The 27,717-nt window shown below is 36.8% G+C and overlaps 1 protein-coding gene across 3 annotated transcripts in view; it reads right to left on the bottom strand.

Moving 5' to 3' along the window:
- The window catches only part of AK5 (adenylate kinase 5), a 264,423-nt gene that overhangs the window by 197,585 nt on the left and 39,121 nt on the right, over nucleotides 1-27,717 (bottom strand). For all 3 annotated transcript variants that reach the window (XM_043575316.1, XM_043575314.1, XM_043575315.1), the window contains exon 6: nucleotides 3,683-3,874. In XM_043575316.1, the coding sequence (XP_043431251.1) occupies nucleotides 3,683-3,874 (192 nt within the window). The remainder of the gene's footprint in view (nucleotides 1-3,682; nucleotides 3,875-27,717) is intronic.

The following is a 27,717-nucleotide window of genomic DNA, read 5'->3' as shown; positions in this document are numbered from 1 at the left end:
TCATGTGTCCTCTAGGCTCTTCACACTGAGATTCTATCAGTATCAGGTTTCATTCTAGAAGGCACTGTCTACTTAATTTTTTTAAAAAGTGAATTTAAAACAATTCAGAGGGACATATATCCAGCACACACATACACCATTGTCACCCAAGTATCTTCCAGAATACCTCCATAGCCTTTCTTGTTAACTTTTGAAAACTTCTCCTTAAGAGCCTAAATGTCCATCAACTGACGAATGGATAAGAAAGATGTTGTTTATGTATACAATGGAATACTACTTCACAATGAGAAAGAATGAAATCTGGCCATTTGCAGCAACATGGATGGAACTGGAAGGTATTACGCTAAGTGAAATAAGTCAGTCAGAGAAAGACAGATACCATATGTTTTCACTCATAGGTGGATCTTGAGAAACTTAACAGAAGACCATGGGGGGGGGGGTGGGGGTTGAAGGTACAGAGAGGGAGGGAGGCAAACCATGAGAGACTCTTGGATACTGAGAACAAACTGAAGATTGATGGGGGTGGGGGAGAGGGGAAAGTGGGTGATAGGCATTGAGGAGGGCACTTGTTGGGATGAGCACTGGGTATTGTATGGAAACCAATTTGTCAATAAATTATATTAAAAAAAGAAAACTTCTCCTTGACTATATTCTTTTTATTTTTATTTATTTATTTATTTTGAGAGAGAGTGGGCATGAGCTGGGGAGGGGTAGAGAGAGAGGGACAGAGAATCCCAAGCAAGCCTGGTGCCATCAGCACAGAGCTAGATGCAGGACTTGATCTCAGGAACTGTGAGACCATGACTTAAACCGAAATCAAGAGTAGGATGCTCAACTAACTGAGTCACCCAGGTGCCCTAATCTCCTTGCTATATTCTGTCTCAGTTACTAAACCCAACAAATAGGAATTAATGAGCCTTTTGGTTACATGAGAATGACTATTTAAATAGGATACAAAAAGCGATGGTATTTAAAGGAAATACAGCTTCATCATGTTACCTATTTACAAATTCATCAACCTCAAGTATTGAGAAGCAATGACAGAATTTTCAACTTAGTAATTTTAGGAGAATGGATTTGGTTGGGTAAACTATTATCAAGTATCTTCATTGCCTTTCTTATGTTTAGGTCAATTGCCAAATCTGTTGAGGGTTTGTGCTGTTTAGATTTCTTTCCCACCACCCTGTGCAGTGATGTTAGGGAAGGTGGTGATAATTAACCAATAGCTATGCACTGGCAGTTTAGGGATAAGTGTACTTGTATTTAAATGTTAGTGTTGATTCCTATGAAACTAAGTTAATTAACAAATAATCATTCAGCTTTGCTCATTTACTGGGAGCACAGTATGTACCAGGCAGGTACTGTTCTAGGAATTTGCAATATGTCAGGGAATAAAGTAAAGATCCTTACTTTTTGCTTATTTAGCAGAGTGTCTCGCACCCAATGGTTCTCAATAAATACTTACTTAATGAATAAATTAGGACGGGAAGGTAGAAGAAACAGAAAAAAACTACAGAGAAAAGGAAACATTTGGTTTGACCTATTAACTCCCAGTTTTTTAATTAAAATCTTGATATGCTTGTGATTAATAAGGATGACGCTTTTTATTTCTTGACTCATCTTTAAAAGCAGAAATGCTACCAAATATGTTGTAATTCCAAAACCGAACTATGATCCGCATTCTGAAAGAGGACATGTGATTCAGGATGCAGTACTTGCTCCTTTGTCAGACTAAATTTTCAAATTCTATTCCCCAGAGTTTAGCCTGTGTTTGTGTTCACCACTTTTCAAAAGGTGACTTTCCGAGGCAACTGTCCCGGTAATTAGAGGCGTTTATCTTAAAGCTTATTTGATTTTAGCAGTGAGGTTACAGGCTGTCATCCACATTGTTATTGACTCCCTCAATTAGAGGCAATGGTGTTTCACCTCCATGCAAAATATTAGTAAATTAACAATCCCCACTCTGCATTCATTTGGGAAATCTGCTTTGCTTGTGATGACGAACGTGACAAGCAGGGAGTAATCAGAGACACTCTGGTAATACCTTTAAGCCCTGCAAACATCAATTAAAACCCTGGCTCTGCACTTTGCAGCTGGGGGTTTGGTCTGTAGGGTAAATTTCTTTTTTCATGACACAGGCAGAAGTCAGCATTGGTAATTTACAAGAGAAACAAGGAACAATCCCAACAAAAAATGACCAGAGAAACATCCACCCTGATTTTCTTCAATCTTTCCTATTAATGTCTCTTTTAGACCATAAAATGAACTCTGGCACTGTGAACAATTTTCAGATCAGATTTACAATTCTCTGGCATGACAGTTTTGACTCAAAAGCAAATCCCCAAAAATTTTTCTTTACAGTGCTATAAAGACTGCAAATAGATTTTTATTCAAGTGCTGTGACTGTCTCAGATCTAAGGGCATCTTAGTCTAATAAAGAGATTTTTTAAACTCAGGAATTGTTAAGTCATAGGAGCTCTGTGGATGAGCTTCAGTAGACTTACCTAATTTTGTAAAAAAAAAAAAATCTTTTGTGCATTTTATTAAGACAGAAATGCATCATTTTCATCAGATTGTCTACCGGGCCTCGTAACCCCACTAGACAAGAATCTCTGGTCTGATGAGAAGGACCCAAGGGCTGGAGGAAGAGTTCTGCTATTTTGCTACCATCCAGCTACAATGGAGCTGCACTGATGTTAGTGTCTTCTTCCCATAAAATGTGTTCTTCAGATGGTCAATGATTCTCTTTGTTTCTTCTATTTTAATACTTAAGTCTCCGATGTTATGAGATCACAATTTGGCTGAATCTTCACCTCTAACTTACTGTATTCTAATAACTGTATTAAGTAATGATTCAGTCTTTTCATTGGTACACTGAGTATCATCAACCACAGAAAAACTAATTATGAAAATATTAATATTTACATTGTTAATGGAGCAAAAAGATCAATGCCTTCCATTTTGAGACAGCATTACTTCTTTGAGCAAGTCAAACACTTAGGAAACTTTTTTGTGCCACTGGAATCTCATTTCCTTATGTGGTACATTGTAATAAAGCCTAACTTACAATTTAAGTCTAATATAACACTATGTCAGGTACGTGTTTTTAACTCTATCAGTTTTATCGGGTTTCCAAAGACACAAGAGTTGAGAAGTTGGGAAAGTACTACTTAAAATTATACAAACAAGGGGCGCCTGGGTGGCTCAGCCAGTTGGGCGACCAACTTCGGCTCAGGTCATGATCTCACCGTTTCCAGGTTTGAGCCCCACGTCAGGCTCTCTGCTGATGGCTCAGAGCCTGTTTCAGATTCTGTGCCTCCCTCTCTCTCTCTGCCCCTTCCCCACTCATGCTCTTTCTCTCTCAGAAATAAATAAACATTAAAATTATCCAAACAATTATTTAGAAATACTTTTTTATTTGGGGGCTAAAGAACTTTAAATAAGGTTAAAATTTATCTTTTTTTTTTTTGTAAAATCAAACTAAAGTGAAAGTAGTTTCATCATTATGACTTAAAAAGGCAAATCAGGTAAAAAACACTGATTTTTTTTTTCCCATTGGATCGGCACCCAAGAAAAGCCACTTTTTTAAGGTAAAGAGGATTTCTAAATGAGAACAGGTTAATTAGACATCTGAAAGATCATTCCTGTAGTGGGCATGTATGTAAAAATATAGCTAACTTACTGTCATGATGAGCCCCTTTTCCTGGAAATATTTAATCAATGGAGCAGCGTTCTGCTTGAAGTTCATTAGTCTCCTTTGGGTAGCTTTCAGATTGTCATCCGGCCGCCCCTGTTGCTCTGCACGCTTCAGTAATCTCTCTTTGAGCCTCTGATTGGCACAAGCCAGGAATACCACCAAGTCGGGAGTACAGATCTGCAAAGAGCATCAAACAAGTAGACAAGCATTCAACACACCAACCAATGCAAGTGAGGGCAGTGGCATTCTGTTGAGGCCATCTTTGGCCCTCCATGTCTCTGCCAGTAGGGCTACTGCTCTATACAAGAGCAGGAGGAGCCATGGTTATTATAAAGGCATACGTTGTTTTGTTGTACTTTGCTTTATTGATTATTAGCAACCTTTTTGTCTAACAAGTCTATTGACGCCATTTTTCCAACAGATGTGCTCACTTCATGGTTCCGTGACACATTTTGGTAATTCTTGCAATATGTCAAACTTTGTCATTATTACTCTATTTGCTATGGTGATCTGTGAACAGTGATCTTCTTGATGTTACTATTGTAGTTGTTTTTTTTTCAATATATGGAATTTATTGTCAAATTGGTTTCCATAAAACACCCAGTGCTCATCCCAAAAGGTGCCCTCGTCAATACCCATCACCCACCCTCCCTCCTCCCCCCCCCCCCCCCCACCCCATCAACCCTCAGTTTGTTCTCAGTTTTTAAGAGTCTCTTATGCTTTGGCTCTTTCCCACTCTAACCTCTTTTCTTTTTTTTCCTTCCCCTCCCCCATGGGTTTCTGTTAAGTTTCTCAGGCTATTGTAATTGTTTTGGGGTGCCACGAACCACACCCATATAAGATGGCAAACTTGATCAATAAATGTTGTGTGTGTTCAGACTGCTCTACCCACTGGCCACTCCCTCGTCTTTCTCCATCTTCTTGGGCCTCCCTATTCCCTGAGACACAACAATGCTGAAATTAAGCCATTAACAACCACATAATGGCCTCTAAGTGTTCAAGTGAAAGCTAGAAATGATAGAGCTTAGTTAGGGAGTCATGTCAAAAGCTGAGATAGGCTAAGAGTTAGGCCTCTCGCACTAGTTAGCCAAGTTGTAAATGCAAAGGAAGGAAATTAAAACTGCTACTCCAGTGAACACATAAATGATAAGAAAGTGAAACAGCCTTATTGCTGACATGGAGAAAGTTATGGATAGAAGATCAAACCAGCTACAACACTCCCTTCAGCCAAAGCCTAATCCAGAGCAAGGCCCTAACTCTCTTCAACTCTGTAAAGGCTGAAAGAGATGAAGAAGCTGGCAGAATAAAAGTCTGAAGCTAGCAGAGGTGGGTTCATGAGGTTTAAGGAAAGAAGGCTTCTCCATAATGTAAAAGTGCAAGGTGAAGCAGCAAGTGCTGATATAGAAGCTGCAGCAAGTTATCTAGGTAAGATAATTAACGTAAGTAGCTTACACTAAATAACATATTTTCACTGCAGACAAAACAGTTATGTCCTTGAAGATGATGCCATCTAGGACTTTCTCAACTAGAGAGAAGTCAATGCCTGGCTTCAAAGCCTCAAAGGACAGGCTGACTTGGTTGTTAGGAGTTAATGTACCTGGTGACTTTAAGTTGAAGCCAATGCTCATTTACCATTCTGAAAATTCTAGGTCCCTTAAGATTTATGCTAAATCTACTCTGCCTGTGCTCTATCAATGGGACAACAAAGCCTGGATGATGGCACATCTCTTCAAAACATGGTTTACTGAGTATTTTAAGCATACTCTTGAGACCTACTGCTCAGAAGAAAAGATTCCTTTCAAAATATTGCAATACACCTGGTCACCCAAAAGCTCTAATGGAAATGGACAATGGAATTAATGTTGTTCTCATACCTATTAACACAACATCCATTCTGTAGCCCATGGATCAAGGAGTAATTTCAATTTTCAAAAAGTCTTATTATTTAAGAAATACATTTTGTAAGGCTATAGCTGCCATAGCTAGTGATTCTTCTGATGGATCTGGGCAAAGTACATTGAAAACCTTTTGTAAAGGAGTCACCATTCTAGATGCCATTAAGAACATTCATGATTCATGGGAAGAGGTCAAAATATAAACATTAACAGGAGTTTGGAAGAAGTCGATCCCAACCCTCATGAGTGACTTCGAGGGGGTTCCAACTTTGGTGGAGGCAGTAAACTGCAGATGTGGTGGAAAGAACTAGAGACCTAGAACTAGAAGTGGAGCCTGAAGATGCAACTGAATGGCTGCCATCTCCTATTAGATTTTAACGGATGAGGACCTGCTTATGGATGAGCAAAGAAAGTGGTTTCATGAGGTGGAGCCTACTCCTGGTGAGGATGCTGTGAAGATTGTTGAAATGACAACAGAGGATTTAGAATGTTACACAAACTTAGCTGAAGCAGTGGCAGAGTTTGAGAAGATCGACTCCAATTCTGGAAGAAGTTCTACTGTGGGTAAAATGCTATCAAACAGCATCACATGCTACAAGAAATTGTTTGTGAAAGGAAGAGTCAGTGAAGTGGCAAACTTCACTGTTGTCTTATTTTAAGAAATGGTTGCAGCCACCTCAGCCTTCAGCAACCACCACCCTGGTCAGCCAGCAGCCATCAGTATCAAGGCAAAACCACCCACCAGCAAAACAAGTACAAGTTGCTAAAAGCTCAGATGATGGCTTGACTTTTTTTTTCAAGCAATAAAGTATTAAAATTTTTTTAATGGTTATTTATTTTTGAGAGAGAGAGAGAAAGACATAGAGATAGAGGGGGCGGAGGGGCAGATAGAGAGGAAGACACAGAATCCGAAGCAGGCTCCAGGCTCTGAGCTGTTAGCACAGAGCCCAAAACAAGGATCAAACTCATGAGCTGTGAGATCATGACCTGAGCCAAAATTGGATGCTTAACTGACTGAGCCACCCAGGTGCCCCCAAAAAGTATTTTTAAATTAAGGTATGTACACTGGTTTTTTAGGCATTATGCTATGCGCACTCAGTAGACTACAGTCTTGTGTAAACATAACTCTTATATCCAGGAAAACAAAAATTTAATCTGACCTGCTTCATTGTAATACTCACTTTACTGCAGTGGTCTGGACCTGAACCCACATCTTTCAGATATGCCTGTAGTTCATATAAATGGCATTCCCCAATCCACAGAGCTATTTGCAGTGGCTTCCATATTTCTGGAAAATACTTTTCTAGACTACTTGTCTACTTCTAAATACTTGTCTATGTTGAAACAAGTTTCTAGGTTGAATTAAGAGCAATATAGGCAATGGGGCGCCTGGGTGGCTCAGTTGGTTAAGCATCCGACTTCAGCTCAGGTCATGATCTCACAGTCCATGAGTTCGAGCCCTACACCAGGGCTGTGCTGACAGCTCAGAGCCTGGAGCCTGCTTCAGATTCTGCGTCTCTCTTCGCTCTGCCCCTCCCCTGCTCATGCTCTGTCTTTCTCTGTCTCAAAACTAAATAAAAACATTGAACAGAAAAAAAGAGCAATATAGGCATAACTTTGCCAAAGGTATATTGTAAAATCCCCGATTTTAGAGGGGACATGACTACTGGGCCACAGATATTGTCTACAGTAATTAAGTACTGCTCCTATTAATGTTACTTGCTGCCCTTTTAGAAGTATTGGCTGTATGCAATGCCCAATGCTAAGTTATTTTCTTATGATATTGGTAAACTTTGCAATAATCTGCAAGATTAATATTATCTCCAGTTTAAGATAAACAAACTGAGGCTCTGAGAAATGAGGTACTTGTCTGAGGTCACAAGGTCAGTAAGGTCAAAGCTGATATTTGAACCCAGGTCTGTCTGGTCGAAGGCCTGTGTTTCTTCTACTCTTACTAAGAACCAAATAACCCCAAAGCCTTCACAAGTTTCTGAAAATATCAACAAATGACTTGAAAACAACCTATGAAAAAATGGTTCTTGTTAACTCAAGTGCAACCAGTACTGTATTTAAAAGACAACATGGCCATAGAAAATGAATATAGTTTCTTGTTGAGGATGTGACAAGACAAAATGGTAGTTTTGCATAGTGGTTTAAAGAAATGATTCCAATTATTTTTGTCTCCTTACATTAGTATATTATTTGGGCATATACCCCAATAAATATAAAATATGCACATATTACCATACTAATATAGGATGTATGTTATAAAATATACACAAGAAATGCAATTTAAAAAGAATGAGATATAATAATTGTAACTCTAACATTTTTTCCCCACACCACAGTGGTTTGCCGTGTACACTTTAGAGACCACTGGTTGGAAAATGGACTCTGGAGGCTGGAAATATGCACTCCAGTTTTTGCCCTAGGACTTTCCAACTGAGTGATAGGCATATGGTTTAATTTTGTAAATCCTCTGTGTCTTGATCTATCAATAAAGATACACAGACCTACCTTGCTGAGTTACTATAAAGATTAAGTAAGATAATGTATGTGAAATACACAGCACATGGTAAGTGCTCAGTAAATTTTAGCCATGTTTATTATCTCTTGGCTTTCATGAGTGTAGGTTGTCCTGGTTTTCTTTTAACTTTTTGCTATTTATTTATTTGTTTATTTATTTTCTTTGCTCACATTTTTTCCTCCTTAAGCCCACGAGTGGGCACCTTCCTTGAGGCTTAGATCATGTTTTTAGGTCATGTCTCCAGGTCCTCATTCTCTTCTCATTCTCTCAGTTCTCTTTTACTGCACTTTTCAACTACTACCCTTAGTGGATGGATCCTGAATCTACATTTTCAGCACTGACTTTCAACAGAATCCAAGTCCTGTATTTTCTTTTTTTTTTTTTAATTTTTTTTTTAACATTTATTTATTTTTGAGACAGAGAGAGACAGAGCATGAACAGGGGAGGTGCAGAGAGAGAGGGAGACACAGAATCTGAAACAGCCTCCAGGCTCTGAACTGTCAGCACAGAGCCCGATGTGGGTCTCAAACTCATGGACCATGAGATCATGACCTGAACCGAAGTCAGACACATAACCGACTGAGCCACCCAGGCGCCCCCAAGTCCTGTATTTTCAAATGCTTTGTATGATGGCTCTACCTGTAAGTCTTCTTTTTTGGGGGGGGGTAGGTATTTTTTTAAAGATTTTTTATTATTATTTTAGAGAGAGAGAGTGAGCAAGCAGGGGAGAAGGGCAGAAAGAGAGAGAGAGAGAGAGAGAGAGAGAGAATCCCCAGTACGCTCCACACTCAGTTTGGAGCCCCATGTGGGGCTGGATCCCACGACCCTGGAATCATGATGTGAACTGAAATCAAGAGTCGAATATTCAACGACTGAGCCACCCAGGCACCCTTCTACCTGTTAAGTCTTAATGTTATTTGTGGTTTAGAAAGGCCAAAATCAATCTCAGCATCTTTTTCCATAAATGAAATTCCTATCCTGCTTGCTTATTTAATTATTCAATTAATTAATTAATTAATTTTATTTTTATGGTATTTTTTATAGTAGCAACACTACTTCCCTAAATCTCTTAGTTAGGAGACTTAGTATCATTTCTAACCTTACTCATCAAAACTTTCATGTCTCCAAGCTATCAGCACTGCCTATGGATTTGGTCTTTGAAACACCACTCAGACTCCCCTTCTTTCAGTTCCCACTGTCATTGTGTAAGCCACACACTGGCGTAAGTGATTAAGAGCATGAATTTTAGAATCAGATCATCCTGAATATGAATCCAGAATCTGCCATCTATTAATTTTTGTCCTTTGAGCAAATGGTTCATTTTCTCTGAGCTTCAGTTTCCTCAACTGTAAAGTATAAGACTCTCTATCTTTGTAGTTTAGTTATTTCTTAATTAAAAAAAATAACTGCTAAATAGCTTTTGAAAAGCCTTAATAATTTAGAAAATCACTTTATAATTTTGATGTGATATATGACAAAGAGATTATCTGAAGTTAAAACCTTTATTTTATCAAATATTATATGGGAAAATTTTTGTTTAATAAAATCGTTGGTAATATTTGGCCTCACTCAACATAAAAATGACATTCTTTTAAATTTACTTTAAATAAATTATATTAGGAAGAAGATAATTTTGACAAATAAAATATTGTATTATGCTTGGTTTGGTCATGATGTATATGAAAATATGGAAAAAATCCTGAATTACTAGCTCAGTATTAAATGCAGATAAAAACTTCTTGGCTTTTTAAATTCTTGCATTATGTAATGAAATTCTTGTATTCTGCATTTAAACAAATGAAATTGTTTACTTTAATATATTTTGTGTTTTGTTTCAGACTACAATGTAAGTGCTTCTCCCTACATAACACAATGAAGTAATGGATAGACTCATATATGTAATCACCATTGTATTTTGTCTTTTACTCTTAGGTTCTGAAATATTAGAGACAGCTTGAAATTTACGTAAGACTTTTTCAACTTTGAATAAGATTGCGTTTTTTTAAATTAAAAGACTTAAAAAAAAACTTTAGGGGCACCTGGGTGGCTCAGTCAGTTAAGCACCCATGTGTGAGCAGGGAGGGGCAGAGAGAGAGGGAGACATAGAATCTGAAGCAGGCTCCACGCTCTGAGCTGTCAGCAGAGAGCCCAATGTGGGGCTTGAACTCACGAACTGTGAGATCATTACCTGAGCCGAATTTTGACACTTAACCAACTGAGCCACCCACGTACCCCAACAGTAGCCCATTTTAAAGGAAAAAATATTTGAATTGTTTATGTTTTTTTCCCCCAAATAGAAGCAAACACCACTCTATTCCAAAAGATGTGAAGTCCTAGAAAGTTTTCATAAAATTCACTTGTGAAATGTTGAAAAGTATCACCAAACAAAGTGGATCTTTGGCATACTTTTTCTTGCCCTAAGTTCTCAAAATATAGTTGCTGATTCAATGAATGAGTGAATAAATTAGTCTTTGAGAACAAAAACTCAGATACTACCTTTGTCTACATGGAAGTAAGCTTCTCAATTGCTGATAGTATTTCTCCTAATGAATCAACTAAATCAATTTTTTTCCCTATCATTATATACACATGTGAATCTTCCTCTGTACATTGACTTAAAGTCCCTTACCTAAATGATTACTCTGTTAAAAAGAACTTGTGCCTGCCTTTGATAAGCAAAGACATATTCACCAAGTCAAACTGCCCAGTGAGCTTGCTTTATACTCCCTGTTCCTGGGGTGCCTGGGTGGCTTAGTTGGTTAAGCATCTCACTCTTGATTTTGGCTCAGGTTATGATTTCATACACTGTTCATGAGATTGAGTTCCGCTTTGGGCTCTGGGCTGACAATGCGGAGCCTGCTTGGGATTCTCTCTCTCTCTCTAGGAATAAATAAATAAACTTAAAAAAAAAATACTCCCTGTTCCTAATTATCAGTACTTTTGACTGGCCTATTCTTTATGAAGATATGTCAGAAGGCCTACACTCCATAATTCAGATCCCACTGTCAGAAACCAGGAAGCAAAGTATTAAAGACATAAAATTTTTAAACATTTTTCTTAAAAAGAAAAGAAATAGAATATCATAGCTGGAACACAAACTGGATTCACAGAAACTAAAGGATGGAAAAAAACTTGGGAGGTTATCTGACCCAGATTAATGCCAAACCTGTAATTATTTCCACAGTCTCTTGACAAGTGATTTTTAAAGTTGGGCATTTGAACTTGAATTGAATGTTCTTGTGAGCATTTCTTGGGATAGGCACCTAGTAGTTATGAGGCAGCCCTTTTCGTTATGGGAAGGCTTAATAACTGGGAAGTCCTTTCTAATATTGGGTTCAATTTTCCTTCCCATTTCTGCCTACAGCGAAAATGTAAAATAAAAAAAATTTTTTTTATCCATTAAACATTTATTGAACACACTGCATTATCACAGAATCTAGATTAGGTCATTATAGGAAAAAAGGATAGATAACTGTACTTCACTAACATTTAACATGGAAATACTTTCTGGGCAGAGTTTTAAACAGAGTAGGGGACTGGGAAACAAAAACTGGAATGGGTCCCACCATGGAGATGTTCTAGAAACTACTACTACTGCCCCCTTTTGGTTGGACTCCTAAAGGGCTATATCAGAGTATGTGTGAACAAGCCTCATAGGACTAAATCCTTTTAGAATCACCCCAAATTCTCATTATATTAGGTGATTAAATGTATTCAACAGCCAATTAGGCATAGCTGAGAAGAGAACGAGGGAACTAAAACAGCAGAAGAAAATATCCAGAATGAAGCAAGGGGAAGTGAGGGGTAGGAAAAGTACAGAACATAGCAAAAGAGAAATAGAATGGTTAGAAAGTTCTAGAGTAAGACAGAAAATGAAGAAGCAATCTTTGACAATATAATAGCTAAGAATTTTCCAAACTCACAAATAATATCAAGTCTCAGATTTAAGAAGCAATCTAGGGGCGCCTGGGTGGCGCAGTCGGTTAAGTGTCTGACTTCAGCCAGGTCACGATCTTGCGGTCCGTGAGTTCGAGCCCCGCGTCAGGCTCTGGGCTGATGGCTCGGAGCCTGGAGCCTGTTTCCGATTCTGTGTCTCCCTCTCTCTGCCCCTCCCCCGTTCATGCTGTCTCTCTCTGTTCCAAAAATAAATAAACGTTGAAAAAAAAATTTTTTTTAAATAAAAAAAAGAAGCAATCTAAAAGCCAAGCAGAATAAACAAAAAACTCAGATCTAAGCATATTATAGTAAAACTGCTAAAAGTTTACAAAGACAAAAAGACCAAATCAAAACAAACAAAACCTTTAAAGCAGCCAGAGAAAAAGAAACGAAAGATTCTCTTCAGAGTAGCAATAAAAAACAGCTGTATTTTCAAAAGAAACAATGACGCTAGAAAACAATGAAATGCTATCTTTAAAGTGTCAATACAAAATAACTGCCAGCCTTGGTTTCTATATGAAATAAAAATATCATTCAAAAATTAAGAGTAAATGCAGATATTTTCAAACAAAAACTGACAGAATCCGTCATCAGAGATTCTATACTAAAGTATTAAAGAATATTCTTTAGGTAGAAGGAAAATTATCCAAGATAGAAGTTGGTCCAGAGGAACAAATGAAGAACAATGAAGTGGTAAATATATGGGTCAACCTAAACGAATAGTGACCATATGAAAGAATACTGAAAGTATTTTGTGGTGTTTAAAAAAGAGATTAGTCATGAGGCAGGGACATGAAGTTCAATTGTTTTAAGGTCTTGTTCAGGAAGTGGCAGAAATACTGAATTCTATGAGACATTAAGTTAAGGATGCATGTGGTGATCCCTAGAACAGGTGTCAGCAAATTTTTTCTGTAAAGGACCAGATAATGAATGTTTTAGGCTTTTCGGGCCATATGGTCTTATAGCATGAAAGCAGCCATAAAGCTGTCAGTGGGGCCTGGGGAGAATCTACAGGAGGAGGGCAAGCCAATAAAGTTACAGTGTCCAGTTAGTCCTTGGGACCCGCAACTGGGACCTCCATCCTTCTGGGCCTTCTGAGCAGCATGTGTGAGGAGCCTCTGTCCACCAGATCCTGCCCCCTACTGGTCAAGAGTTGCCCCTGGCATATCACCTCCCCCATACTTTCACACTGTGTATGGGTGAGTCCCTGGGCAGGAAGCCAGACACACCCAGTGAGTAATCACACATTAACAATGGCACGAAACTGGTCACAGCAGCAATGGCCAAGTAAAAGGTGGGTTGCGAGAATATAAGATAGGGCATCAGAGGTACTTGATACAGTTGCACTCTTGAAATAGAAAGATACAGAAATGCTAAAAGCAAAAGGATGGAAAAAACATACCATGGAAACATTAGCCAATAGAAAGGTGGTAAAACTATACAAATATCAAACCCAATTTGACATTTAACCGGCAAAGGAAAAAATAAACTGAAAGTATCGAGGAGAGTGGACTTTGAAAGTTCTCATCATGAGAAAAACAGGTTTTGTAACTATGTATGGTGATAGATATTAACTGGATTTATTGTGATCATTTGGCATTTATAATTATGGAATCATTATGCTGTATACCTGAAATGAATTAATGATATGCCAATTACACCTCAATTAAAACAACTGAAAAAAATAAATAAAATGCCTAATAATACATTTCCTACCAAAAAAAAAAAACAGGCAAAATAAACAGACATTTCTTAAAAGACATACAAATGGCCAACAGGTACATAAAAAGGTGTTTAGCATCACTAATCATCAGACAAATGCAAACCAAAACCACATCGAGATATCACTTCATACCTGTTAGAGTAGCTATTACCAAAAGACAAAAGATAGCAAGTTTTGGGAAGGATATGGAGGAAAGGGAACCCTTGTGCACTGTTGGTGGGAATGTAAATTGGTACAGTCACTGTGGAATACAGTACAGATAGCCCTCAAAAAAAAAGTTAAAAATAGCACAACTTCATAATCCAGAAAACCCACTTCTGGGTATATATATATATAAAGGAAACAAAATCAACATCTCAAAGAGATATCTGCACTCCCATGATTATTTAACTTTAAAAAAGTAGGAAATCCTACCATCGTGACAACATGGATGAATCTGGAGGACATTATATTAAATGTAATAAGCCAGACACAGAAAGACAAACACCGCATGATCTCACTTACACGTGGAATCAAAAATAGTCAAACTCACAAAAGAAAACAGTAAAACGGTGGTTGTCAAGGGCTGGGTGGAGAGGGAAATGAGGACACGTTGCCCAAAACATACAGGGAATCAGTCATGCAAGATGAGTAAGTTCCGAAGATCTATAGAACAGCAATGTGACTATCGTTAACAGTACCAATTAATATTGGTACAATTAATATACCTGAATTTTTGCTAAGATGGTAGATCTTAAGTGTTCTTACCACAAAAAGGAAAAAACAAGAAGAAAGGAAAAGAACAAAACGAACAAATAAATGGTAACTATCTGAGGTGGTGGGTATGTTAGCTAGATTGTGGTTATTATTTCACAATGTATACATATATTGAAACATCAACTTGTGTACCTTAAATAGACGCAATTTTTATTTGTCACTTATACTTCAATAAATGTGAAAAAAACTGAAAAAATGTCAGACAAGTATAGACTTTAGGGAGAGAAGTATTACTAGAGTTAAAGAGTGTCACTTCATTATGATAAAAGGTTTAATTATCTAGGAAGAAATAATAGCCTTAATTTGCATGACCCAATAATATAGGTTCTCAGTATTCAAAGCTGAATTTAAACAGAACTAAAAAGAAGAAGGTCAAAACTCCACAATCATAGTGGGAGATTTTAATATATCTTTCCAAATAACTGATAGAACAAGTCACCAAAAAATCAGTAAGGATAGAGGAGAACTCAATATGATTAACAACTATATATATATATATATATATATATATATATATGTACACATATATATATATGTACACATATATATATGTACACATATATATATACATATACATGTATATATATATGATGTCCACATATATATATATAGTTGTGTGTGTGCGTGTGTGTATACACACACACACACACACACACAAAACACTACAACTACCAAGTTGAATATAAAATCTTTTAAAATACACACAGAAAATTTATAAAAGTTGACCATATTCTGAGCCATAAAGGAAATTTAAATACATTTCAGATGTTTGAAACTCACATGCAGATTACCTTTAGTAACTACAGTGGAAGTAAGCTCTGCACAAATAATAAAAATATAAATTAAAAAATCCTCATGTTTGGAAGTTAAACAATACACTTTAACATAATTCCTGGGTCAAAGAAATCACAGTGGAAATAGAAAATATTTTAGATTAAATGATTATAAATAATGACATTTCAAAACTTATGGGATGTAGCTACACCCATAGTTACAGGAACATTTATTGCCTTAAATGAATATATTGGGGGAAAAAGAAGTTGAAATTAGTGATCTAAGCATCCACCTCAAAATGATAAAAAAAAAAAATTAGGCCTTTTTAGGTCAACTAAAAAGTTGAAAGAAGAAAAAGATAAAGATAATAGCAGAAAAAATATATAAAGTAAACATATACCTAAGGGATGATTCCTTGGAAAGGCTAATAAAATTGATAATTCTGGTGAAACAAATCAAGAAAAAGAAAGAAGGTAAAAATAAATATTGGTAATAAGAGGGAATATATTCCTAAATATCTTAAAGAATTTAAGATGATAAAGGATATTAAGAACAACTTAATGAAAACAAGTTGCAAAATTATTTGAAATGAACTGATTTCTAGAAAAACACAACTTCCTTAAGCTGACAAAAGAATAAACAGAAAATCAGATGTTAAATCCATACTCAAAACCCTCACACAAAGAAAACTCAAAACCTGATGGCTTTACCAGTGAATTAATTGTACCAGACACCAAGCTAACAGAAAACCTTCTACTAAATATAAAAGGAATGACAACTGGGGCATCTGGGTGACCCTGTCAGTTAAGCTCAGGTCATGATCTCATGGCTCGTGAGTTCAAGCCCTGCATGGGGACAGCGTGGAGCCTGCTTGGGATTCTCTCTCTCTCTCTCTCTCTCTCTCTCTCTCTCTCTCTCTCTCCCTCCTCCCCTAAGATAAGTAAACTTAACAAAAAAAAAACAAGGAATGAATACTTCTCAATTCATTCTGTTAGGCCGGCATAATCTTGAATCCAAAGCCTGACAAGGACATTAAAAGAAAGAAAAATTATAGACTAATCTAACTCATGACCATAGATGCAAAAAATCTAAGTAAAATATCAGCAAATGAATCCATAAATATATAAAAAAATTATGTACACCATGACCAATTTGGGTTTATTTCATGCAGGAAAAATTGGTTTTCCTTTAAAAAATCAAGCAATGTAATTTATCAAATGAACAAAATAGAAGAGAAATATCAAAAGATCATTTTAACAAAAATAAATACGGGGAAAACATTCGGTTAAACTTAACATTCATTCATGATATTTTCAAAAAATTCTTTTTGTATTTGAGAGAGAGAGAGGGAGAGAGAGAGAGAATCTTAAGAAGGCTCCATGCGGAGAGCAGAGCAACATAGGGCTTGATCCCACAATCATGGGATCATGAACTGAGCTGAAATAAAGAGTTGGATGCTCAACTGACTGAGCTACCCAGGTGCCCCACTCATGATAAATACTCTTATCAAACTAGGAATTCAGCAGAACATCCATAATTTGATAAAGGATAAATACATAAAATTTATAGCAAGCACCATTCTTAATCAAGAAATGCTGAAAATTTTCCCTTGTGTTGAAATAAAGATGCCTATCATAATCATTTCTAGTTAACACTGTAATGGAGACTTTAGACAGTACAATAAGACATGAAAAAGAATAAAAACATAGGATTGGACAGAAAGAAATATAATAGTCATTTGAGACAATGTGATCGTACATGTAAAAAATCCAAAAGAATTTAAAAGCGATTAGAATAAATACGCAAAGTTAGCATGGTCTCTGCCTACAAAAGCAGTATACAAGAATCAATTTTATTCCTATATATTAGGAACAATTTAAAAATGAATTTAAAATGCTACTGAACAGAGCTTTAATGTGATATTGCTTGAGAAAGACTCAACCAGCCATTGTTGGCTTTCCAAGAAAAGCTACACTCCCGAGGGGCATATGCCAACGAATGTCAGGAGATTCAGGAAGCTGGAGCAGCAAGGAAATAGTTTCTATTCTAGACCCTCCAGAAGGAAATACAGCCCTACGGACATATTCACATTAGCCTGGGTGAAGAAGGAGGCCCAAAGGAAGGAATTCTGGAAGATATGCCTGTCGATCCTGACAATGAGGTGTATAAACGCCTTCTGAGGAAGGGTATCAAGACTAGGAACCCAGAGCCTAAGAAATACTTTCGTTCCCAGTTTCTTGAGACCTACTAACAGATGTTCCATCCTGTACAAGTATTCAGTTCCAATGTGCCCAGTCATGACATTTTTCTCAAAGTTTTTTTAAAAATTTTATTTAAATCCAAGTTAGTTAACATGTAGCATAATAATGGTTTCAGGAGTAGAATTTGGGAATTCATCACTTACATACAACACCCAGTGCTCATCCCAACAAGTGCCCTCCTTAGTGCCCATCACCCATTTAGCCCATCCCCTCACCAAACCCTCAGTTTGTTCTCTGTATTTAAGAGTCTCTTATGGTTTGCCTCCCTCTCTGTTTCTATCTTATTTTTCCTTCCTTTCCCCTATGTTCATCTGTTTTGTTTCTTAAATTCCACATACGAGTGAAATCATACGGTATTTGTCTTTCTCTGACTGATTTCACTTAGCATAATACATTCTGGATCCATCCTGTTGTTGCAAATAGCAAGATTTCATTCTTTTTTTATAACTGAGTAATATTCCATTATGTATGTATATATGTATGTGTGTATGTATATATATATATATATATATATATCTCACATCTTTATCCATTCATCACTTGATGGACATTTGGGCTGTTTCGATAATTTGGCTATTGTTGATAGCACTGCCATAAACATTGGGGTGCATGTGCCTCTTTGAATCAGCATTTTTTTGCAACCTTTGAATAAATTCCTAGTAGTGCAATTGCTGGATCATGGGGTAGCTCTATCTTTAATTTTTTGAGGAATTTCCATACTGTTCTCCAGAGTGGCTGTGCCAGTTTGCATTCCCACCAGCAGTGCAAAAGGGTTCTCCTTTCTCTGCATCCTCGCCAACATCTGTTTTTTCCTAGTCATTAATTTCAGCCATTCTGACAGGTGTGAGCTGGTGCCTCATTGTGGTTTTGATTTGTATTTCCATGATGATGAGTGATGTTGAGCATATTTTCATGTGTCTGTTTGCCATCTGGATGTCTTCTTTGGGAAAATGTCTGTTCATGTCCTTTGCCCATTTCTTCACTGGATTATTTGTTTTTTGGGTGTTGAGTCTGAAAGTTTATAGATTTTGTATACTAACCCTGTATCAGATATGTCATTTCAAATATCTTCTCCCATTCCATCAGTTGCCTTTTAGTTTTTTTGATTGTTTCCTTAGCTGCGCAGGTTTTATCTTGATGAGATCCCAATAGTTCATTTTTGCTTTTGATTCCCTTGCCTCCATAGACATGTCTAGTAAGAAGCTGCTGTTGCTGAGGTCAAAGAGCTCGTTGCTTGTTTTCTTCTCCAGAATTTTGGTGGTTTCCTGTCTTACATTGAGGTCTTTCATTCATTTTGAGTTTATTTTTGTGTATGGTATAAGATAGTAGTCCAGGTTCATTCTGCATGTCACTGTCTGGTTTTCCCAACACCATTTGCTGAAGAGACTGTCTTTCTTCCATTGGATATTCTTTCCTGCTTTGTCAAAGATTAGTTGGCCATACATTTGTGGGTCCATTTCTGGGCGTTTTATTCTATTCTATTGATCTCTGTGTCTCTTTTTGTGTCAGTACCATGCTGTCTTGATGATTGCAGCTTTGTAATACAGCCTGAAGTCAGGAATTGTGATGCCTCCAGGTTTGGTTTTCTTTTTCAACATTACTTTGGCTATTTGGGGTCTTTTCTAGTTCCATCCAAATTTTAGAATTCTTTGTTTTAGCTTTGTGAAGAACGCTGGTGGTATTTTGATAGGGATTGCATTGAATGTGTAGATTGCTTTGGGTAGTATCCACATTAACAATATTTGTTCTGCCAATCCATGAATGTGGAATGCTTTTCCATTTCTCTGTGTCTTCTTCAATTTCTTTCATAAGCTTTCTATAGTTTTCAGTGTACAGATCTTTTACCTCTTTGGTTAGGTTTATTCCTAGGTATTTTATGGGCTTTGGTGCAATTGTAAATGGGATCAATTTCTTGATTTCTCTTTCTGCTGCTTCATTATTGGTGTATAGAAATGCAACTGATTTCTGTACGTTGATTTTACATCCAGCAATTTTGCTGAGTTCATATATCAGTTCTAGCAGTTTTTTGGTGGAGTCTTTGGATTTTCCACGGAGAGTATCATGTCATCAATGAAGAGTGAAAGTTTGACTTCTCCCTTGACAGTTTGGATGCCTTTTATTTCTTTTTGTTGTCTGATTGCCGAGGCTGCGACTTCCAACACTATGTTGAACAACACTGGTGAGAGTGGACATCTTTGTTGTGTTCCTGACCTCAGGGGGAAATGTTTTAGTTTTTCTCCATTGAAGATGATATTAGCTGTGGGTGTTTTGTATATGGCCTTTATGATCTTGAGGTATGTTCCTTCTATATCTACTTTCTTGAGGGTTTTTACCAAGAAAGGATACTATAGTTTCTCAAATTTTTATAGTGTGTTTTAAACTCTTTCATTAGCAATTATTGAATTTATCTGTACCTGCCCCTAACTCGGCATTTCAGTGATTCCCTCTCACTGAAGTGACTACATGGTAGCATGGTCCTTGTGTGCTGTGTGGATATTGTGGCTTCAAATCTAAAATGTTAAATTAAAACACTTATGTGACTGCCATTTATTTCTAAATATTCACTATTTTTTTGTTGCTGTTAAGAATTTGTGATCTACTATCATATATTAAAAGATTTCTAGGGGCTCCTGGCTGGCTCAGTCAGAAGAGGATGTGACTCTTGATCTCAGAGTCATGAGTTTGAGCCCTACCTTGGGTATGTAGAAATTACTTAAATTAAGAAAAAAAGATTGGTAGGTGTCTTTTAATTATTTTTCTCAGAATAATGATGTGTTGTGAAATTTGTTAATATATACAATACTTAAAAACATGTGAACATGAAACTATGCACCATAAATATTAACTGAAATTTTACTGTTTTGTGATGTTTTTATTAACTTGTGTTTATATATAAATGGTGAAAACTAAAATGTTATCTCATTGAAAAATACAAATTCTACTTAACCAAAAAATCATTTAATCACCTAGAAGAAGAAAACCTAATGAAAAAGGATACAAGAATATAACCTAGACCTTGGCAGAAATAAAATGAAGTATATACCATATTAATGAATGGGACACTTAATATTATAAAGTACATCAATGCCCTCCAATTGATCTATAGATTTAATGTAATCTCTAAATGTCAGCATGTTTATTAAAAGTTTTGTGTTTTATGGGAATTGAAAAATAGACCAAAGTTTATTTGAAAATGCATAGGGCCAGGAATAATCAAGGAAATCTTCAAGAAAATCTTGAAGAAAAAGGACAAACTGATAGAACTTATTGTAAGATAATGTGACTCATTATAAATCCACAGTAAATAAGACAGTGAGGTGCTGGGTTTTAAGGAAGACTAGTAAACTACTGGCACACAGAGAAAACTCAGAAACAGATCCACTGGCCAAATATATGAGCATATGATTTATGACAAAGGTGGCTCTGCAATGCAGTGGAGGAAAGCACGGTCTTTTCAATGAATGGTACTCATACAATTGGATGTTCATATAGAAAATGATGACTCTTGGGGTGCTTGGATGGCTCAGTTGGTTGAGCATCTGACTCTTGATTTCAGCTCAGATCATATCACAGTTGTGGGATTGAGCCCTGCTTAAGATTTTCTCTCTCCCTCAGCCCCTCTCCCTCACTTGCATGCATGCTCTCTCTCTCCAATAAACGGAATTTTTTAAAAAAATTAATGTTTATTTATTTTTGAGAGAGAGAAAGAGAGAGTGAGGCAGAGAGAGAGGAAGACACAGAATCCAAAGCAGGCTCCAAGCTCTGAGCTGTCAGCACAGAGCCCAACACAGGGCCCGAACTCACGAACCACAAGATCACAACCTGAGCCAAAGTTGGAGGCTTAACCGACTGAGCCATCCAGGCACACCAATAAATAAAAGTTTTAAAAAAATTAAAAAAGAAAAGAAAATGATGAGTCTTAACTCTGTATGATAGGATATGCAAAATTCATTCCAAGTGGATGTTCAGATCTAACTGAAAAGTAAAATGATAAAGATTTTAGAAGGTAACTTATAAGAAAATAACTTCTAGACCTTAGGGTAGATACTAATTTCTTAAATAGGACCTAAAAATTAACCATAAAGAAGAAGTTTAATAATTGAGTGACTTTAACATAAAAAAAACACTTTTACTTATTAAATACACTATTAAAAAAATGAAAATATCAGTGGGAGAAGATACTTACAACACATAAAATCAATAGAGGGCTTGTTTTGAAAATATAAAAAGTATTCTTACAAATCAATAAGAAAAACAGAAAATAGCAAAATGGGCAAAAGGCTTGAACTGGCATTTTTACAAAAGAGGATATCCAAATAATAAACTAAAGAGGTCCCTACCTCATTAATAATCCAGGAAATGCAAAATGAAAAAAACACATCCCCAGAATGGCTAAAATTCAAAAGACCAACAAGACCAGTATTAACAAGAATATACAGCAACTGGAGCAAGTTCATGATAACTTATAGACTAGTACACTCATGTTCTGTGTACCTATTATATGCTAGATTCTATTCTACGTACCAAGGACTAACAATGAGCACAAATCAGGTATGTTCTTGCCCTGATGCAACTTGTAGCCAATTGGCAAAGACAAACTTTAATCAAAACATTTTCACAAATAAATATAAAACTGTAACTGTATTAATTTTCACAACATAGACGTGGAGTTGTTACTATGAGAACATATAATAGGGAAATCCAACCTTATTGTGGAGTTCATGGAAGGCTCCTATGAGGAAATGGCAATTGAGTGGAGACCTGAAGATGAGGAAGGAATAACTAGAGAAAGAGGGAAGAGTGGTCTTTCCAAGACAACAAATTCACAGAGAAGGGAAGACACATGGCTCAGAAGGAATGCAACACCAAAATTTTATGTGAAGTATGTAGCTCACAAGATGAGAATCTTATAGACATTATCCTCCTACACAGAAGATAATCTAAATAGGTAGGCATTTTTTTCTCTTTCCAGGAGAGGGAAAGCAACCCATGTCTTGATGAAGATATCTCCAGTTTGACATTTATAAGTGGAAGAATCTAGACACTGGAAAGGATGAACTGGACCCTGGCAAATATGAGCTCTATCATCTGTTTTGTTCACTCTCTTTTCCCAAATAACATGAATGGGCTCTGCATGGTTATATGGTTATAAACTCTATGACCTGAGCTGTTAAGACCCTTGGGTTTACAGAAAAGAACAAAAAAAAATGGAGAATGTTAATTTGTAAGAAAAGTGAATTGAAGACTCTTTTTCCATTTTTCCCCATCCCTCTCTCTACACTTTTGAGGAGAAGTATGGCTAAAGTTGGTCAGATCAAGACTTTTCACTGAGCTACCGTATTAGGTGATGTAGAGTGCCTAGTACTGTAGTACTAGGTAGGGGTATGTTTTCTCTCACCTACGATCCTGTCTTTTATTTCAAAGAGGCAGGAGAAGTAATACCCATCTCTCTTTCTGCTGCTCACCTTACGCTTTGAAGTTGCTTCTTTCTAAGCAGCTAGAGAGATCTGCTGGACTTAATTGTCAGAAAGCCTACATTGGGCTGCTCTAAGCACCAGCCCAATTCATGCTTTTCTGTCCTCTTCTCCTCCATTGGCATTCTCTGGATTTATGTTTCTGTAACAGTGGTGGGACAATGTGAGACTTGTGGGGAGTAGGATTAGGGTTGGAAGAGGTCTTCTAGTCTGTTTTGGTGCTAGGCTCCAGGCTGCCAGTACCCTACATAAAAGGAACTCTTCATGGAGTTCAGATGGTACTCTTGGGCTCCACTGGGTTTAGAGACAAAGTTTCATAATAAAATAATTTTTTTTTTTGCTGTCAATTGCTGTCCCTGCATGTTTCTTATTTAAAGATTATGCTGGAGGACTGACAGACTGAGGATAGCATTTGTTGTTTCCCAAATAAAATTTTAATCTCTCATATATCCAATGATTAGTCTGGGTATTAGGCCCTGATTAGAAAGAGGAGAAAGACAATTTTCCCAACCTTAAGGAGCTTATAGTCTAATAGTCAAGCAAAAAGACAATTGTAACACAATATGATCAGCACAATGTTAAAAAAAAATATGGGAATAAATAGAAGGGCCACTTCCATATGGCAATTCTTATAATACCTGATATCAGTTAACATACTCACCCTGGGTCTTCTTTTCTCCAAGACAAATTGCATCCCCTTTCCCAAGATTTACAATTAATGAAATTACACGAATTAAATTAAATCTGATAACAATATGAAGGACAATCTACAGCCATGGTACTGAAAGAGCAATCCTTGCACTAATTGCCCTGAGATGGGCATCCCCTGGAATTGCTAGAAATGCAAATCAATGAGCCCCACTCTGTTCTACTGAATCAGAATCTCTGGAGATGGGACCCAGGAAAGTGTGTTTTAACCTGTACTTTACAGGAAGTCCTATATAAAAAATGAGTGCTCAGAATGGGCACAGGGCCTTTAAATCCAAAGTGGATAATATGATTAAGTCAAAAATGAAAGAAACTAATTTAAGGAGAAACTAGTACATGAAACCTTATTTTTACAGTTTGGGCATTTCTTGATGAAAAGCTATATTCTACCCTTTTCGATGATCCTGTGGTAATCTCTTACAGCCTCCAATGCATTCATTTCCAAGACTTTAATTACCCAGTGATCTATTACTCTTTTTTTTCATAGCTTGTCACAAACCAAATTAATCACATCTGGTGAACAGAGTATATTATGAATGGTTTAAGGAGATATCTTTAGTTCATGAAAAGTACCTGTGGTTTGGTTTTTATGGTACAAATCTTCATTTCAATAAAACAACTGGGATACATTAGGCTGCCAAGATGTAGGAATTTAATGAAGAGGAAAAGATTAAGGTTTTATTTAATATCTACCAGGTTGGTAATATGGAAATGAATATAAATTACAGCACTATTTTTTCCAAGATGTCTTTTCCCCGCCACTAATTTTATTATATATGTATCTACTTCTTCATTTGTTTAAGTCATTCACCTAATATGTATTAAGATCCCTTTATGAGCCAAAGTTGAAGTTCTGGAAGGGTAGGCTGGACTAGATGGGTAGGCATTGTCTTCCACGCTAAATAGTTGGGGTTTTAACTTATAAACGTGGGAGTATTATACTTTATTTCATGCCTTAGAATGAATGCCAATGGTAGTGCAGGGACAGACTGGATGGAGGCAAGTGCATCATCTGGAAGAGCTAATGAACCTGAATTGTCTACATTGAAGCACTCCTTATAAATGAAGAGGTAAATAAATGTAAAACATGGTCATTATTCTTAACATTCTCATTATAGATTTGCTCGATCTTACTGGTCATTTAGAAAATAGGGGGAACTATTATTAGTACCTGCATTAGACAAACAGACTGAAATAAAACAAAGACTTTGAGATTGGATGGAAGAGAGGGATGAATGCAAATGGGCAGTGTTCAAAAATACATTAGTTGTTTATATACCCGAGGGATGAGCCATGCCTGCCTGATTCATAGTGGTCAGTTCATGGACTCTTCATTACTAGTGCATGTGATGCATGACTAATTAGACCACAGAAAACAGTGTCTTTTAAGAAACAAATGGTTAGGTGATATTTCCAGACCCAGCCAAGAAAATGACTTGAAGAAGTAGAAGATCTCAGCATATTGCTACTGCTTACGATTTAGCCGACTTCTAAACTGTCCCCTCTCTAAACCTTGCTTCTTTACAAACTTTTAACATTTAAATCCTCAATATTGACAATGGGAATAATCACCCATGAAATCCTGTCGTTGATATGAGGGCACAAACCTGACATATTGTTTACTATGTTCTAAATTCATGGGAACAAAGAAGATGGGAATGAATTCCTAAATAGTATGTGGCCAAACCCCTATTCGATCAGCTGCATAGCAATCAGTTTTCCAAAAAAAAAATTACTGAAGCTAAAAATAAGATATATTTTTATTTGCATCACATAAGATAAAATATATTCATCTTAAAAAAGGAAGAACAGTGCAATTTCTCCCTGATCTACCTATTTTAGACATCTGGATTTTATGCTTTGAGACACTGCAACCATTCAAAAGAAGTGTTAGAAAAGTGGTTTAGAAATTCTAATAGCAAAGATGCACATTTCCAAATCTTTTAAAAGCATATCTTGCAGGAAAATGAAATTCAAGGGTATATTAAATGCTAACTGGTATATAGGAATATAAAATAGGTAAGAAATTTTGTGATAGTTCCATTAATACTCTATGCACATACTTACTGAATGGAAAATAGGCTGATAATTCACCACGAAATGCCATTACTAGAGATTTCCATTTGAAGTTTAGATGGAAATACTCTTTTTTAAACTTCAGTGTCACTGTAAAGAAAAACTGTTTTTTTTTCCTTAGGTGTAAGTTATTTTGATTTGTGTGGCTGAAAGAAGCTAACACTTCCCAAAGAAGACATACACCTAATACGGTTCTATTTCACACTTATCTACATCAATTGCTTAGTATTCATTCAAACACAAAGACTGTCTCCAAGAAAATTCAGAAAAGACTACGTTTTATGTTATTAATGGCTGGAGGGGGAGTGATGGTATCCCACTCTATTCATTGGACATTACTGTATCTCTCTGCTTAGCTTATCTTAGAATAACTCTTCTCATTCACATTGATAATGAAGAAAAATACTTGGAACTCATATTCTCAGACATTTGAGGAGCCAAATAAGACCCAAACAAATTCCAGCCAGAATTTGAGACTACATCTTTGTAACACCTTGTTCTCGAGATTTTCTTTTTTTTATTTAAAAAAAAATTTTTTTTCAACGTTTATTTATTTTTGGCACAGAGAGAGACAGAGCATGAACGGGGGAGGGGCAGAGAGAGAGGGAGACACAGAATCGGAAACAGGCTCCAGGCTCTGAGCCATCAGCCCATAGCCCGACGCGGGGCTCGAACTCACGGACCGCGAGATCGTGACCTGGCTGAAGTCGGACGCTTAACCGACTGCACCACCCAGGCGCCCCTCGAGATTTTCTAAGTATGAGAACCACTATGGAAGACCCCTTCATCCTTCTCATGAGCATTTATTAACTATTTTAATATGTGCCTACAAGTGGTTAAACTAGGTCACTATTCTTTGATTCCTTTTATTTTTTAAAATCTGATAGAGTGCTGACAATACTTGGAAATGCATTTAGAGGTATCCACTTCAGTCCAACATACGTTAATTATTTAATGAGCCAATGGCCATATTAGATTAAAGAGATACAAAATGGGCAAGACATGGTCCCTGTCCACAAGGATATCCCAATCCAACATGGAAACAGGCACATAAAATGCTATTTCATCACAGTGAAATTGTATGGAAATTTCACCAAATGGAAGCCAGGGCAGGGTACAATAGAGGCACAGAAGAGTAGTTCTGGAAGTCTTGGAAACTGGTGGCCCATGTGAATACCACATGAATATATGGGATGTTCTCTTTCCCCAGAAACTGTTCAGGGCTCTTATTTTACTGGAAAAAGCATTTAGGGAAAGGAAGGAATGAAGAAGTTATATCCAAGTCTATGTTCTGGTAGGCAAAATGGGTCTGTGAAAAACCCTGCTGATATAATCAAATTATTCTTCTATCACACACTCATTCACTTAGTTGGCTGCTACCAAGCATCAGATGTATAACAGTTGCATCTTGTATTTAAAAACTACCTCATAGGGGCACCTGGGTGGCTCAGTCTGTTGAACATGTGACTTCAGCTCAGGTCGTGGTCTCACAACTTGTGGGTTCAAGCCCCATATTGGGCTCTATGCTGTCAGCACAGAGCCTGCTTTGGATCTCTGCCCCCCTCTCCCTCTGCACCTCTCCCACTCATGCTCTCTCTTAAAAGTAAATAAACATTTAAAACAAAATAACAAAAATTAAAAGTACCTCATAATCTGGCCTCCAGTTACAAACTGCTCTGATATAACAGTGTGATGAACTTAAGGAACATTTTATTAATTAATTTATTTTTAAGTTTATTTATTTTGAGAGAGAGAGAGAGAGAGAGAGAGAGAGAGACAGAGAGAGACAGAGAGAGGGAGGAGAGGGGTAGGGAGAGAGGGAGAGAGAGAATCCCAAGCAGATGTGGAGCTTGAACTCAGGAACCGGAAGATTATGACCTGAGCTGAAAC

This window comes from Prionailurus bengalensis, chromosome C1 (genome assembly GCF_016509475.1).
Source record: "Prionailurus bengalensis isolate Pbe53 chromosome C1, Fcat_Pben_1.1_paternal_pri, whole genome shotgun sequence".
NCBI lineage: Eukaryota > Metazoa > Chordata > Mammalia > Carnivora > Felidae > Prionailurus > Prionailurus bengalensis.
This window is presented reverse-complemented; position numbering and strand designations above follow the sequence as displayed.